Below are 17157 nucleotides of genomic sequence, written 5' to 3'. Positions count from 1 at the left end.
TTGTAAAGGCAAATGCATCTTAAAAACTTGGCAAAAGTATGAAAAGACATTTTTACCAAAAGAGACATACAGTTGGCAAAGAAACAAATGAAAAAATGCCCAACATCAAAAAATATCTGAGAACTGCAATTTAAGGGGGGCCTGGGTGTCTCAGTTTAGCATCTGCCTTTGGCTCAGGCCATGATCCCAGGGTCCTGGGATTGAGCCAGTCTTCTCCCTCTCCCCCCTGCTCGTGCTCTCTCCTGCTCTCTCTCAAATAAGTAAAATCTTTGTTAAAAAAAAAAAAAGAAAAGAAAGAAAGGAAAAAAAAAAAGAAAAGCAATTTAAAACCACAGTGAGATACTGCTATACAATTATTAGAAGAGTTAAAGGTTTAAAAAGATTAACCATACCCACTACTGCCAAGTATATGGCAGAATTGGCGGTCCCAAACACTGCTGTCAGGAATTCAAAAGGAAACAAACATTTTAGATCACAGTATGGAGTTCATTAAAAAGTTATATATCCATTAGCCGTGTAACTTAGACATTTCACTCCAAAGTATTGAGAAGAAAAATGAAACATATCCATATGATTTAAACCTCTGTAGCAGTTTTACTTGCAATATCAAAAACTGGAAACAATTCATACAGATAAATGAGTAAACAAATAGTAATATATCTACAGAACATCAGTACTCAGCAATATAAAAAGAATGAACTACTCATATAAGCATCATTGATGAATCTAAAAAAAAAAAAAGTCACTGAAGGCACCCTAAGGGAAAAAATAAATACCTAATGACCTTAAGTATATGAAGTTCCAGACAATGCAAACTAATGTATTCCAATGAATGGTAAATCAATATTTGGCTACAGGGCACAGTGACACCATTAAAGAATGTGAGGTAAACATGGGGGTGATGGATAACTTCATTATAAACATGATGATGGGGGCACCTGGGTGGCTCAGACAGTGAAGCGTCTGGCTCTGGATTTTGCCTCAGGTCGTGATCTCAGGGTCCTAAGATTGAGCCCTGCATCGGGCTCCACGCTGAGTGTGAAGCCTGCTTAAGATATTCTCTCTCCCTCTTCCCCTCACCTGTTCGTGCTTTCTCTTTCTCAAAAAAACCCCAAAAAACCATGATGATGGTTTCAAGCCTTTATATAAATGTCAAAACTTATCAAATTGTATGTTAAATATATGTATACCTTATTAAAAATTTAAAAATATAATTCAAAGTAAAAAATTTGAATTTCCTGGGGCGCCTGGGTGGCACAGCGGTTAAGTGTCTGCCTTCGGCTCAGGGCGTGATCCCGGCGTTGTGGGATCGAGCCCCACATCAGGCTCCTCCGCCGTGAGCCTGCTTCTTCCTCTCCCACTCCCCCTGCTTGTGTTCCCTGTCTCGCTGCCTGTCTCTATCTCTGTCAAATAAATAAATAAAATCTTTTAAAAAAATTTTGAATTTCCTGTTTTTAGGAAATCCCCTACATTGACTTTACCATATCTCCTTATGCTCTGGGAAGGGCTCCTTGCCTCAGTGGTCAAAAATTAAGTGCATAATGAAGACTTTCCACCAGATTCAATAGGAATACTGGCTGGGTCATAAGGTTCCCATAATTTGAAGAAGATATCCCTTCTCTGGGTCCTCATTTTTTTCTCTGCACAGAAATGGCCTTGAGGACAGTCAAGAGAGGCTACAAGAATCCACAAAACTTTGATTATTTTATCTCATGCCTAATGCTTTATGATTCATAGTTCGGGTCTAGGAATTTTTGTAGCTACTAATACTTGACAGCCACAGTGATTGGAACATTGTGGGTACTCGTTTAAAAGTGGCACATTCTGAGCAGTTTATTAGTCTCCTGCTGCTGTTAATCTCGTGGGTTTTTGTTGTTGTTCTGTTTTGTTTCTTTAGTAATCTCAATACCCTGGGGCTCAAACTCAAGACCCTGAGATCCCGAGTCACATGCTTTTGTGACTGAGCCAGCTCGGTGCCCCTAATCTAGTGTTTCTGTGGCAATTATAATTTCCCCTACAGTCTTACAACCATCAGGGCCCATAGCCCCATTGCAGGACCTGGGAGGTTTTCCTCACCAGTGCTGACCACAAGGCAACATCCCCTGTGAATAAGAATTTCATGGTGCTCTCAGAAGCACCAAAATGTCATGAGAACTGCTCCCTTCTGAGGTTGACCTTGGAACCCAGAAAATACTACATCATTTAAACTACAAATTGGGACCCGACTGCCTGTAGTCTTTCATTGGAGGCCTTGGGCAGCAATGCAAACAAGGGCAAAACTGGAGAACTACTCTCTGCCATCACACTGTCCCCTCAGAGGCACACAAAGCTTGGTATCCCAACAAAAGGGCCATCCCCTTGTTTGTAAAACGCAACTGTTTTTCAAATCATCCCATAGAGTGAACAGAACACCTAGATTAAAGGTGGTGTAACCACTAAGGCCTCTATCATCAATCATACAAAGCAGAGCATAGGGAGGCAAGTTTCTCCTGGATTGGCGACTTGATGGCTGGGAAGTTCCATCACAGCAATCACTTCAAACCAATACCCCTGGAAAAAGACCATACTATCAAGTCAAGAGCATAGCCCACTGGACCAAAAATGGGACAGGTACAAGGCATAGCACATCAAAGAGAAAAAAGAAAGGAGTACTCAGACTTCTTAGTAATCTCTGCTGTGAATGGAAAACACCAAGGTTCCCTTGCCTGAACTCACTGGATTGGATGAATGCTGAACTACGGGCGCCTGCCAGGTAGTAGAGGTAAAATGGCTTCTTCTGCAGAAATTACCAGTGGCATAAATCTGGAAGGGCCATGGGCAGGTTAAAAAATGCAATGCAGCTCCAACATACTTGGTATTTTTATATATGTTTGAATGAGGTTCAGTTCAGACAGCATCATCATTAGGGGTCTCCCCAAGTTTTGATATATGGAACAAGTAAATTGTATATCCCTGCAAATGAAAGATATTTTTACCTATGTTAAATTCGTGGTATCCAAAGAGTGAAGGCTTTGGGCTTCTGGCTGTCTCACATTCATTGTATTCGTAAGACCTTGATGCAGTGTGAACTCTCATGTTTCATGAGGCTGGAGTTTTTAGTAGGGGATTTCCCACATACAGTGCACTCTTTTCTTCAGAGTAAGCATTTTGGTATTTTAAGAGCCTGAGCTGTAGTTCTAGAATTGCACGCATTCCTCAACTTATATGGTCATTTTCCAGTGTGAATTTTCTGATGGGTGGTGAGGGTAGAGCTTTGGCTAAAGGATTTCCCACATTCCCCACACTCATAAGGCTTTTCTCCAGTGTGAACTCTCTGGTGTGTAATGAAATTAGACATATATCTAAATGATTTCTCACATTCACTGCACCGATAAGCCTTTTCCCTAGTGTGAATTCTCTGGTGTTGAAGGAGCACAAAATTTTGACGAAATGATTTCCCACAATCACTGCATTCATAAGGACTTTCTCTGGTGTGAGCTTTCTGATGTGTGATGAGGTTGGATATATGTCTAAATGATTTCTCACATTCATTGCACTGATAAGGTTTTTCTCCAGTGTGAACCTTCCTGATGTTGATGGAGCACCACATTTTGGCAAAATAATTTCCCACATTCACTGCATTCGTAAGGCCTTTTCCCAGTGTGAACTCTGATGCTGAAGGAGTGCAGAGCTTTTCTTAAAGGATTTCCCACACTGACTGCATTCATAAGGCCTTTCTCCAGTGTGAACTCTCTGATGTGTAATGAGGTTGAACATATATCTAAAGGATTTCCCACATTCACTACATTCATAAGGCCTTTCTGCAGTGTGAACTCTCCTGTGTTGAAGGAGTGCAGAGCTTTGGCAGAAAGATTTCCTACACTGACTGCACTCATAAGGCCTTACTTCAGTGTGAATTCTCTGATGTTGAATGAGATTAGAGTTTTGGCTAAAAGATTTCCCACATTCACTGCACATATAACATCTTTCTCCAGGGTAGACTGTCTGATGCTGAACGAATGTGTATTTGCAGCTGAAGGTTTTTGTGCAGTCTCCCCTGTTGTAATGAGTATTTTTCCTTGGAAAGGCATCCCCACACTTGGTTCCACTATTTGACTTCTCCCTGGTGTGTGTGGCCTGTTGATGATGAAATTCTGAGTTGTCCAGGAAGTCTTTCCCAACCTCCCCAAGGGTGAAGGGCTTCCCTGACACACAGGATTTGCAGTTGTTCACAAATAAGGCTCTCCTTACATCTCTTCTCAATAGTTTCTCTCCAGTGCCCTGCTTTTGGTGCTGATAAAGGTTTGCTCTGAAATAAAATAGTTTCTCACATGCCCCATACATGCATAATTTCTGCCTGGGATGTGTTCCCTGGTGCGCAGCCAAAAGAAAAATGTCACTCAAGCTCAAGTCACACATCTCATAGGGGTTGGCCTTCAGGAAGAAAGACCTGCATCGACAGTCCTGATCTGTGATCCCCCTCGAACTGAAATATGCTGCTCAGAAAGTGCTTCCTCATCCTCTGCTCCATCCCAGCAACCTAAAAGCAGAGAAATGCTGGTGAAGTACATGTTGACTTTGTGTAGGGACACAGCACTATTACAAATGTATGTCTGACAAACCCAAGAATGCGTCCATGGGATTATCTGTAGGACGGGGGGTTGGGTTCACACTGAGGATGGGGCTGCTTAGCAGTATTGGCCAATTGAAGATGACAGAATGGGGGAGGTCACAAGATGAAGGGCAAAATCATGGGATGTGACACAAAGAGAACAGGCGGGATCTACACCTCATTCCTCTGCAAACAACTTTCAGCAGCAATTGGTGGCATGAGTGCTATGTTGAATGTTATGTCCAGGCCCTTGAAAATCCAACTGCAACAGAGTTGCTGTTGTTCAGAGATTGAGAATGTGCCTACCTCATGACACAAATGTATAGGCCAGTGTCTACAACACTGCAGAGGACCAGTGTGCAAAAGCACTGAGATGTGGAGTCCAGAGAGGTGAGGATTATCCCTGAGCAGAAGAGACAAGTAGTAGGGGCGCCTGGGTGGCACAGAGCTTAAGCGTCTGCCTTCAGCTCAGGGCGTGATCCCGGCGTTGTGGGATCGAGCCCCACATCAGGCTCCTCCGCTATGAGCCTGCTTCTTCCTCTCCTACTCCCCCTGCTTGTGTTCCCTCTCTCGCTGGCTGTCTCTATCTCTGTCAAATAAATAAATAAAATCTTAAAAAAAAAAAAAAAGAAGTGACAAGTAGTAGAGTTGACAAAGTGTGTTAAGTGTGAAGAATGGGTAAAAACGGGCAAAAATGAGGTGTGGGTGCCACTGTGACTGGCACCAAAAGATAAGCAAATAGGTCTCTGGTATGATTTGTACACAGCCCTGGTATCATGCCCTCCCCCAGGTGCCACTTCTTAGGACCAGGCTATGTTTGAGTTTGTCTTGCTTCAGTTGGATTCCTTTCCATCCTGTGAACCTCTCCACCCTCCTTAATGAGCAACTACACAGAGCTTGGATGATTCAAATACTAAGGTAAAGACAGGACAGATAAGCAGCTCTCACTGGCCAAAAATAACTCAGCACATGAAGGGAAACTAAATATTACAAAAAGAACCTGAAGAATAGCCCATGGTCCACATAAATAACCAAGTCAACAATCACAATTTCTGGCACAAGGAAGAATGAAGAAATGTTAGCTAGTGGAATGAAGTAGAACCAAGGTACCTTGGACCTGGAAAATTCACCTGGTGATGGAGAGGGCAAGCAAGATGGAACCCATGACTACAAGTCTTCTGATTCTGGATCCATCCCTTCCAGGCTAGGAGTAACAGGTGTTGGGCCTACTCAAGGAAGGAGAGGACAGTGTTCACCAACCACAGCACCTATTCAGAGAACTGGGGAAGGAAGCAGTGCCCAGAGTCCTGATGTGAAAAGGTCTGACATGCCAATGGATAAAGGGGAAGAGCAGAGACTAGTTCATGGCACAGGGGTACATTTGAGGGCCTTACCCAGTGAGACCACAAGTTCCAAGTTCTCCAGCATCACATCATGGTACAGGTGTCTCTGAGCCTCAAAGGAGACTCCATTCTTCCCAGAAATACACAGCCACATCCTCAAAGGTCACACTGACCTGTCATGATTGGGAGAAATGAAACCGCAAATAGCCACTTTCTCGAAGACCTATAGGCCACCCTCGCACGTGGCTATACTATGCCCATCCTCCCAGTTCCTCAACTCAGAGTAGAAACTATGTGGTGCTAATGGTGCTGCTGTCTCCTTATGGGGGCCATTAATTATTAGGCCCAGCCATCAGCAATAAGCAGGTAGGCAAACAGATATCTAAACTGTGAACCTGGCACAGAGGCATTCAACACCCCTGCCAGGCAATTTTCCTGGTATGGCCAAGGTCATGTACGCCCCAATACCAGGACCCTGGGGCCCTCAGACATACCGTCTCTCCATGTCCACATCACTCTAGACTGCACATCCCTCACATCTCCTGTACCGCCTCACCATCCCTCTGCTTAACAATCTGCCTGGCCTCCACACATGTTCAAGTATTTTGATCACCTCCTTTTCACTTCACTGGTGAGGGTGGGATTCCTATTTACAGTTATGGGAATGGCCAGACACACAAGAATAATGAACAGAGGTGACTAGCAGCATATTATTAACCGTACATAGTCACAGCCTGGGATAGGAGGCCACCACACACTACATAGGGCTACATGGGGTTATACTCTGGAAAACACTGAACGACCAGCAGCTGTTGGATTCAAGTTTTGTACTGTCAAGAGGGTAGGTGCCCCCTGGTTCCTACAGGAGGATACAATTCTCTTTTCTGAATAACCAGAACGAGCAGAGAAGGAAGTGAAACCCACTACAAGGAGATAAGCAGGAACTACTCCTGGTCCCTTTTATAAAGAGGATTCGATTAGAAGACCTTATATGCAGGGCACCTGGGTGATTCAGTTAAGCATCCAACTCTTGATCTCAGCTCATGTCTTTTTTTTTTAAATTAATTAATTAATTTATTTATTTATTTGACAGAGAGAGAGACAGCCAGCGAGAGAGGGAACACAAGCAGGGGGAGTGGGAGAGGAAGAAGCAGGCTCATAGCGGAGGAGCCTGATGTGGGGCTCGATCCCACAACGCCGGGATCATGCCCTGAGCCGAAGGCAGACGCCCAACCGCTGTGCCACCCAGGCGCCCCTCAGCTCATGTCTTGATATTAGGGTTATGAGTTGAAGCCCAGCATCGGGCACCATGCTGGGTGTGGAGCCTACTGCAAACAACAAAACAAAACAAAACACAAAACAAAACAAAACAAAAAAACAACAAAAAATACAAAACCTTATCTGCAGGAGCATAGTGAATTGGGGAACTGGTGCTTAGGCCATTTGAGGTTGTCGTGGTCTCAACATGTGTTAAGGTAGCAAATAACATTGGGACTTAATTTCAGGCCTTATACCACATTTAGCAAACAGCATCCAGAGTGTGGTTGTCAAATTCATACAGGATCCAACAGTAACCTAGACTTCCCATGGCTCTTGTTAGTGATGCCAATGCCAAAGTCTTCATTGAAGGCCTCCCTGCTTGGCTCCATTCCTTGCCTCAGTGTTGGCAACAAGAATCATGTGTTGATTTCAGATAGCTACAACCCTCTTCCACTTCTGTACTGCACTTGCTGTTCCCTTACCAGTCAACATTCCTCTTCCTCTGTCCAGTTGAACTTCGTTCAAGGTCAGGCCATTGGTGGCCCACCTGAGGCCTATTGACTCTAACAGATGACAACATTTGCCCCTGATTTCATCGTCTAGATTGAATGAAACACGCCAGAGCACACCAAATTCGCCAAAAAATCCTGGAGAGGCCACAGAGCAGCAAATGAGCGCCAACTCCAACCTGACGGTCATCTTGCCTCAATTACTCCTAGGCCTTCCATGCCCATTTTTCCCTTGGGAGCCTTGGTCACCTGCCATACTATCCTGTCCCCAACACATCCTCCCTTCATGGCCAGAATTCAACAACTTTTCCTAAGCCACCACTCTGATCCATTAACCATCCCTTGGACTATGGCAATAGCCTCTGCTTTTCCCTTCCTCCTCCCATATCCCCAGTCTGTTCTATACTCAACAACCTGTTAAGACCTTGGTAATATGGCCTCTTCCTCCTCTGATCCAAACCTCCCACCACCTCAAGATAGACAAACATCTTTTCAGGTAACCATTCTTAACCTGACTATTGTCCTTTGCCTTTTTTTTTTTTTTTTAATCTCATCTAAAAGAAAGGAGACCTGTGGTTTCCTGACCACCACCAACTCACTTTTACCTGTAAGCCTTTGGAAATCTTGCAACCAGTTCCCAGGAGAACCCTCCACACCTGTTTATACTGGTTGCCAGTAATGGGAATACCTCTACATAAAGTGGACATAGACATACCCCAGGGCTTGGGGTTTCAGCAAGGTACTGACTTAAGGACTGGATGAGGAATAGCAGCACTAAGTCCTCTGACACCACAATCCAGAGAAAATGGGGGTAGAGGCTGGGCCCTCCGATGATCTGTTTGGGTTCCATAAGAGCCACAGTCACAGGAACATGTGCAAAGAGACAAGCTTTAGAGAAACAGGTTCATGGGGGGGGGGGGGTTCAATGGGTTCATGCTTCCCTGTATTCTTCCCTAGCCCTAGAGCTGGGTGACCTAAGGGTAACCGTCGCACTCCTGGGCCACAGTGTCACCTCTTAACAGCAGTGACCTCAATGAACTCATCACCCTCCTCTAATCTACCCTTTCTTTGAACTCCTTGGGAGAGTTTTAATTTTTAAAAATTTATTTGAGAGAGACAAAATGAGTGGGAGGGGAAGAGGGAGAAGAAGAAAGACTCTCAAGCTGACTCCGTGCTGAGCAGAGAGCCCCACTCAGGGCTCCATCTCATGACCCCAAGATCAGGGCCTGAGCCAAAACCAAGAGTCGGAGTCTTAACTAACTGTGCCACCCAGGCACTCCTCCTGGGGAAGTTTTAAAACCCTAATGGAGAATGTGTCCCTCCTTTGGCCAAAACTTTCCTTGGTGTCTAGAGTCCTCACATAAAGGAACACACCTCGGCCAGCAGTTCCAGGTGTGACTCTCCCTCACGCTCTCTGTTCCCTGAGAGCATAATCCTCATGCCTCAAGCCCCCCTCTAGCCTCTGCACCAGCCAGCCCCTTAGCCTGGAGCCCACTCCTTCACACCAGCATGCCTAGCGCTCACACACGGGGGTGGGGGGTGCCCACTGGTGCCTACCTATGATGTGGGAAACAAAGGCAGAAGAAAAATTAATTTCCCTACTATCTACATACACCCCATTGATAAGTCCTTGAAATGGGCAGAATACAGTTCCTCTAGGAATTCAACTGCCTCAATGTTAATACCTTGCTAAGGGCAACAGGTAGCTTTAGCCCAACCCTAGGATCCTGTAAGTCTACACATAAAAATTCCTTTGCAAACTTCATCTCTACCCTCCCCCCCGCCAAGATACACATTGGCAATCATCCCCTAAGTATATGAGCCACTGATATACATCTGAAGGGTCTCATGACTCAAGTTTTATTCGACAGTAAAATAACCCTTTCCCAACAATAGCTAGCCCCTTTAAGGTCCTGGAAACCTTGCTTCCAAAATTCCTTAGAGACTTACACTGCCTTGAACCCCCTCCCAACTGGAAAGTACGTAATAGGCCATTCCTCACAACACAGTGCAGCTCTTTCTGCCCACGTGTCCTTTCCCCATGCTTTAATACAACCACCTTTTTGCACCAAAGACATCTCAAGAATTCATTCTTGGCCCCAGGTTTAAATCCTAACATCTTTCCTACATCACCTGTCCAGGACACCGGTGCCTGGGCGGCAGGGACTCAAGCAGGCGCCCCCTGGTCGGTCCTTTAGGGTCTGTGTAGGGGGAGAACTTGGGGGTACGATGGTTTACCTGAGCCAGGTCCCTGGGTGCCCCAGCCCCCATCGGACTGCGTGGACTGAGGGGACACCCAGGCTGGGATCCCTAACCCGTCCCGTCCCCCGCCCCGTGGGGGCAGCCTAGGCGGCAGCGGCGTTGCCCAGCCGTGGATCCACCTCTCTGCCTTATGGACCGTTCCCTCTCGTTCTCACCCCTACATCCCTCGCGTGTGTAGACTGCACTGAAACAGACCCATGAGCAACCAAAACTACCGTCATGCGGAGGACACTGGAAGTCACGCCCTGACCGTTTGTGCTCAAAAGGAAACGCCTATTATCAATGCCTTCATTGGCTCAGCCACGCTGTGTTCGTGGCATGACTTGCCGGGAAATGTAGTTTTCCCAGTGCACCACCGAAGTTGCAAATTCCGCACCTGACTCCGGGAGAAAAGACCTAGATCGTCCTAAGGGGCACTGGGAAATGGCATGCCTCTGTCTAAAGGAAATTATGAAAATGGCTTGAAAAAGAAAAGCTATCCAACACTTACCTCCCTTTGGTGTATAGACTGCACTTCAGGGTAAAAAAGTAGGAAATTAGGAAATTTTCTTTAGATATGATTTCTAGGTAAGAAATGCATAAGTCCTGATAAAATTAGGTAGACTATGGACCTGTCTCAAGAGCTTATGAAATAATGGATTTAACCAAAGATCAGGCAATTGCTTTAACCAAAAAACTTATAACAACACCTGACACAATAGATAATAGTCCAGTTGGCAAACCTGATAGTAGATAAAGAAACCTATTAACAGTTGGACCCGCTGTGAAAAGTTAACAGCAGGAGTCAAAGACACTCAGACTTCAGAGCATTTGTTTGTGATACAATCAGAAGTCTCAACCCTGCCTATGGCACACTGTGGCCAGAGTTAATCTGAATTTGACTGATGCCTGTGGTTCTAATTATACATTAATTGGAAGCAATGTGATGATGAGATAGGGAAGCTGAAGGGACCTGATAAAGGACTGCTTTTTGCTCCTTTTCCTGCTTCTGTTGTTGCTAGGACTTGCATCCCACTCTACACATGCCTTGTAGTACCTATAATGTAGGTCCTCCTTGTAAAGGTCAAGGAGTTAATGATTCCTTTGAGTCTTCCGGCACAATAGATAACATCTAAGGAGTGACTGGTCGGGGTCATCATGTGTTTTCCAAAACCATTAACTCCACACATTGACACCAAGACGCCTGGCTCCAGGGTATAACTGACTTAGGGAGGACACCTGAGCACTCATCCTTCTTTTGACCAGTTCCTGGACACCTAATACTACATGATAAATCATTATAGAGCATTCAGATGTCTCCTTAACTGTGCATTTCATTTCAATTTTTATAATATTTTATAATGAACAGAAGCCCTTCAATTTAATGTAGTTGAATTTATTTTGATGTATCTTTATGATGATGCGTTTTATATCTGCTTTGACAAAATCTGCTCTGTATATTTAACAAAGGGAATTTCTTCCATGATCTTCGTTTTTCTTTTTTCTTTTTTCTCTTAGGGAGAGAGAGAGAGAGAGAGAGAGAGAGAGAGAGAGAGAATGTGCAGGAGGTGCAGGGGCAGAGGGACAGAGAGAGAATCTTAAGCAGGCTCCACGCCCAGAGCGGAGCCTGATGTGGAGCTGTATCTCACGACCCTGAGATCATGACCTGAGCCAAAATCAAGAGTAAGATGCTTAGCTTCTGAGCCACCCAGGCATCCTACTTCCATGACCTTTTAAGAGCTGTAATTCTTGTTGTACCATAAAGCCTTATCCACCTGAAATTAATATTTGTGTGTGTGTTGAAGTGGAAGTCTAAATTAGTATTTTACCAATTGGGTATCCCATTGGTAATATGGGATAATATATTTAACAGCTACTATTTATTTATATTTACAGACAATATATTTAACAGCTACTATTAGGACAACTATATCCATAAGCATAAACAGAAGTTGAACCTTTGGAAGTCTTACACAATTGCAACAAATAGTGAATTTAACTTGATATCTGTGGTAGGTTGAAAAAGGCTCCCTTGTAGGGCAAAAGAAATTTTGCAGATGTGATTTTTTTTTCAGATGTGATTAAGATAAAAGTTTTTCGATGGGATGATAATTTGGGATGGATTAATCTGGGTGAGCTCTAAACATAATCACAAAGTTGGGGACAGAGGAACATTTGACTATGGAAGAGGAGAAGGCAATGTGATAAGGAAGGCAGGTTATTCTGATGCAAGGAATATGGACAGCCACCAGGAGCTGGAAAAGGCAAAGAAAAAATCTCCCCTGGAACCACTCTGCCCACACCTTGATTTTAGTCTCATAAGGTTCATTTCTGACTCCTGGCTTCCAGAACTGTGAGAGAATAAATTTCTGTTGTTTTAAAGCAATAAATTTGTTACAGCAGCAATAGGAAATATCTAATGCAAAAAAAGGTAAACCTCTTATTTGCCTGCAACAGGAAGCCGTATTTATAAGACACGGTCTCCACGAACAAAGGATGGAGCTAATCTTTTTTATTTTTTAAGATTTTATTTGTTTGAGAGAGAGAGAATGCATAAGTCGGCGGCAGGGGAGGGTTGGGGGGGGGGCTTGGCAGAGGGAGAGGGACAAGCCGACTTTGCACTGAGCTGGGAGCCTGACAGGGCTCAACCCCATGCCACTGAGATCGTGACCTGAGCTCAAAAGCTCAACTGACTGAGCCACCCAGGCGTCCCATGATGGAGCTAGTCTTATATAGGATATTAGGAAGTTTGGTATTTAGTGAATGCTGGACTTTCAGAAATGGGAGTGTTTAGGGCTGGACAGATTTTTGGCTCTGTTATCACTGGAGTACCTTCACTGTTCAGAAGCTCACTGTCAGAAACTTGGCCATTGGAGTGAGGCACTTAGCTGATTGGCTTTTGGCTAGGAGCCTGAGACTGTCCCTGCTTGGCTGTCTTTCTGGACTGGGATTTATAACTGATTGATTGATTTTCAGAAGTTCAGTAAAGATACTAATTGTCTCGCTTTCAGAAATGTGCTACTGGGGGCGCCTGGGTGGCTCAGTTGTTAAGCGTCTGCCTTCGGCTCAGGGCGTGATCCCGGCGTTATGGGGTCGAGCCCCACATCAGGCTCCTCAGCTGGGAGCCTGCTTCTTCCTCTCCCACTCCCCCTGCCTGTGTTCCCTCTCTCGCTGGCTGTCTCTCTCTCTCTGTCAAATAAATAAATAAAATCTTTAAAAAAAAAAAAAAAAGAAGGAGGGGCGCCTGGGTGGCACAGCGGTTAAGCGTCTGCCTTCGGCTCAGGGCGTGATCCCGGCGTTATGGGATTGAGCCCCGCATCAGGCTTCTCCCCTATGAGCCTGCTTCTTCCTCTCCCACTCCCCCTGCTTGTGTTCCCTCTCTCGCTGGCTGTCTCTATCTCCGTCAAATAAATAAATAAAATCTTTAAAAAAAAAAAAAAAGAAATGTGCTACTGGAACAAGGCTGACTCCAGTGGGCTGATATTCAGAGCCATGTGTATTGATGCATAGGTATCTCAAATGAACTGTGAGTAGTTGTTAAAAGTCGTTTTGTTTAAAGGATGGTCTTTCCTTTCTTTTTTTAATAAAGATTTTATTTATTTGTTTGTTTGTTTATTTATTAGAGAGCATGTGTGAGAAAGTGCAGACGGTGGAAGGGGCAGAGGGAGTGGGAGAAACCCACGCCCCGCTGAGCAGGGAGCCCAACACCAGGCTCAAGCCCAGGACCCATGAGATCATGACCTAAGCCAAAGGCAAATGCTTCACTGACTGAGCCACCCAGGTGCCCCACTTTTTCTTTTCTTGAATTTGAAAAATAAGAATTTCAAATTCTAAATGCCATCTATTGATCTTCCCTTAGCCTATCTTGCAGGACAAATCATAAGGAATTGTCTCTTCGTTTTTTGTTTTTTAAGTAAGCTCTGCACCCATTGTGGGCTTGAAATCATGATCCTGAGATCAAGAGTCACGTGCTCTACAGACTGAGCCAGCCAGGTGCTCCAGGAATTGTCTTGATCTTTATTTGTAGAGATATGATTTTCAACTAGTGTTGTCATTTATTTTAAGATTTTATTTATTTGTTTATTTATTTGACAGAGAGAGAGCACATGCAGGCAGAGCGGAAGGCAGAGAGAGAGGGAGAAGGAGGCTTCCTGCTGAGCAGATAGCCCAACGTGGGGCTCGATCCCAGGCTCCTGGGTTCATGACCTGAGCCGAAGGCAGATGCTTAACTGACTGAGCCACCCAGGCACCTCAATAGTGTTGTGACTTAACTGAGTGTAGTGTCAATTACAGTGGTGGGAAAATAGATCTAACTGCTGAATTTTGGTAGTTTATTGAGAAAAGCTGAATATAAAACACTTCAGGCATCCTGACAGTGTCAATGAAGAATGCAGAACAAAAATCATTAAAGGTAGGACATGTCCTATATTATAGAGAACTCCTGGAAACCCCTATCATGATGTGCCTCATGCAATTAAGACAGTGCCTAAAACCTAGTAGTTGCTCATTGAACATATATATGAGAGCATTGAATTTCCCTGACAACAAGTTTTGCTATTGATTTTTACCATTCTGACCTTGTCTAAATACCCTCTTTATCTCTTCCTCCAATTGCTCCATGTTTCCAGGAATGGAAAAAGAGAAGAAGCAGAGGAGGAGGGGGACAGGGAGGAGGAGCAGGAGGGCCTGTAGACAAAGCTTTGACTGTGGTCAAGATTCCAATACCGCTATGTGCTGAGCTTCATTCTTTCATTTCTCATACTTCAGGACTCAGAAATTTTTTCAATGATAATCTCAGCTCCCTGCTGAAACCTACCTAAAATAACACGTGAGGGGCACCTGGGCGGCTCAGCCAGTTAAGCGTCTGCCTTCAGCTCAAGTCATGATTTTGGGGTCCTGGGAGTGAGCCCTGCACTCAGCATGGAGTCGGCTTGTCCCTCTCCCTCTGTTCCTCCTCCTGCTCTCTCACTCTATCTCTCATATAAGTAAATAAAATCCTTTTTTTTTTTAAGTCAGGAACCCGCTTTGTGTTTGAGCAGCAATCTTTTTTTTTTTTTTTAAGATTTATTTATTTATTAGAGAAAGAGTGCTAGAGAGAAAGCACAAGTGGGGGGCAGATGGAGAGGGAGGAGCAGACTCCTCCTTAAGCAGGGAGCCCGATGCAGGGCTGGATCCCAGGACCCGGGGATCACCACCTAAGCCCAAGGCAGACACCCAACCAACTGAGCCATCCTGGCACCACAAATAAAATCTTTAATAAAAAAATAACACGACATGACCTCATGGTGTCTCAAACATTTGACAATGACAGACACTGTACAGGAGAAAATGGCATTCAAATGGTTGTGATCCTTTTCAGAGAGGTCTCAGATCTTAAAAGTAATTCTACCTATCTTAGGATATGGAATAAGAAATATTATCTGGGAAAAAAAGTGCCCCTTGCTGGGTTGATACAGTTACTGATTATACAAGCAGGAGAAAAGTTTGAGGAAATTTGTCCACTGACTTCATGGGTGCTCAACATCCTTTTTTTCCCTTCCACTCCATAGCCTTGTCTGGAGTCTTTTCTCTCTTGTCCCTAACCAGAACTGAAGTTTGCAAAACTGATCTTAAAACGCGTTCAATATGTTATTTAAAAACCAGCAAGGTAATTGTTATTAGCTCCCAGATACAAGTGGACTTAATGGTGGTGTGTGTCCATTTGATTTTGTAGCTTTGGGGAACATGTGAAATAGTACAATGTCTACAAACATATCTGTGATTGGTCCACAGTACACTTCACGAAATCTGGATGCGGGTCTCTAAGGAGGAGAGAAGTCCCACCGAATCCTCGAGGAGTAGGGCGTACCACTGACCACGCCCTTCGCCGTGGTCCCTTGCTTTTCCCAGGAACTTCCGCGCAGGGCCACTTACCGGTGCCTATAGCTCATAAAGAACTACATTACCCAGAAGCCTAAGCGCCGCAATCCAATGAAGGCCCAGGAGGGGGGCGTTTCCATGAGTGCGAAAGGCGGCTGGGCGGGACTTCCGGCATCCTCCTTGCATTGGCCAGGATCTACGCAAGCCGGAGCTTTTGATTGCTTGCTTAGGCCGGAGGTGGGCGGGGTGGGGGTCGTCTCCGTTTCACTGAGGCTAGTCGGAGGCTCGGTGTTGGCGGCGCGCATCGTGGCCCAGCGGCTGGGGCGAGACTTGGGACGGCCGTGTTTGCGTCTCCGACCTAGACCTGGACCTCTCCGGGCCCCCGCTCCGCCCACCGAATCTGATGGCGGCGGCCGCGCCCACGGACCCGGCTCAGGTAAACGCTCGTTCCCCCGCCCTCCCCACATCCAAACCCTAAAGGCTTGAGCCAGGCCCGGGTGTTCCGGACACTGAGGCGCCGGCGGGCGGGGTCCCGGTGAGTGAGGGGCCGGCTGGTGCAAAGGCTGGAGGGGCGCCTGAGGCGGGGGTTTCTGACCTCAGGGGACAGAGAGCGTGAGGCGGCGGCACGCCTTTCCTGAGAAGTTGTACTCGCATTATGAGGACTCTGGGAGCTATAGGGGTTTTGAATAGAAGAAGGACTTGATATGAGTGGGGACTAAAAAGATAGCCACATTTTTCCGCAGAGCAAAACAGATTAGTTTGGGGCGTGGTATACGAATGTGGATTCTTGGAGACCATTAAGTAGGCTAGTGCAGCGGACTCCCCAAAATGTTCTGATGGTGGGTGAACCAGAGTAGTGCCAGAAGACAGGGAAGAAGTGGTCAGATTCTGGATAGATTTTAAAGATATAACCAACTGTAGTTACTGCTGCATCACATGTGGGTGTGATTGAGAGTAAAGAGTGAAAAACCAAGTCTTTAATTTTTGCTGTTCGGTTTTTCATGGACGTCTTGAAAATGGAAATCGGGAAGTCGATGTAGGGAGGTTTCAGAGGGATCATAAGTTGAGTTTTGGACATGGTTGATTCTGAGATGTCTCGGGATAGAAGTGTCACATGGGGATCTGGGATGGAAGGTGGAGGGTTCAGGGAGAACCGGCTGAGTTGGAGATATCCACAGGGTGAGAATAGTGGTCTGGACTAGGTCAGGGCCTGGAGATCAGATTTAGGGGTAGCAGTTATTTTATTTTATTTTAATTTTTAAAGATTTTAAATCTCTACACTCAACATAGGGCTGGAGCTTACAACCCCAAGATCAAGAGCCCTGTGCTCCACTGACTGAGCCAGCCAGGTGCC

General features: G+C 45.2%; 1 protein-coding gene and 1 pseudogene across 1 annotated transcript in view; one reads left to right on the top strand and one right to left on the bottom strand.

The window, feature by feature from the left end:
* Positions 1 to 3034: 3034 nt before the first annotated feature.
* LOC103677293 lies at positions 3035 to 16108 on the bottom strand (annotated as a pseudogene).
* Positions 16010 to 17157, top strand: part of ZNF671 (zinc finger protein 671) — a 21031-nt gene continuing 19883 nt past the window's right edge. Inside the window, exon 1 of the mRNA XM_008706493.2 lies at positions 16010 to 16239. Within this exon, the coding sequence (XP_008704715.2) occupies positions 16207 to 16239 (33 nt within the window). The 5' untranslated portion in view covers positions 16010 to 16206. The remainder of the gene's footprint in view (positions 16240 to 17157) is intronic.

The sequence above is a fragment of the Ursus maritimus genome, unplaced genomic scaffold (genome assembly GCF_017311325.1).
Source record: "Ursus maritimus isolate PB19 unplaced genomic scaffold, ASM1731132v1 scaffold_19, whole genome shotgun sequence".
Taxonomy (NCBI): Eukaryota; Metazoa; Chordata; class Mammalia; order Carnivora; family Ursidae; genus Ursus; species Ursus maritimus.
The sequence above is the reverse complement of the archived record's forward strand: the minus strand, read 5'-3'. Positions and strand labels throughout refer to the sequence as shown.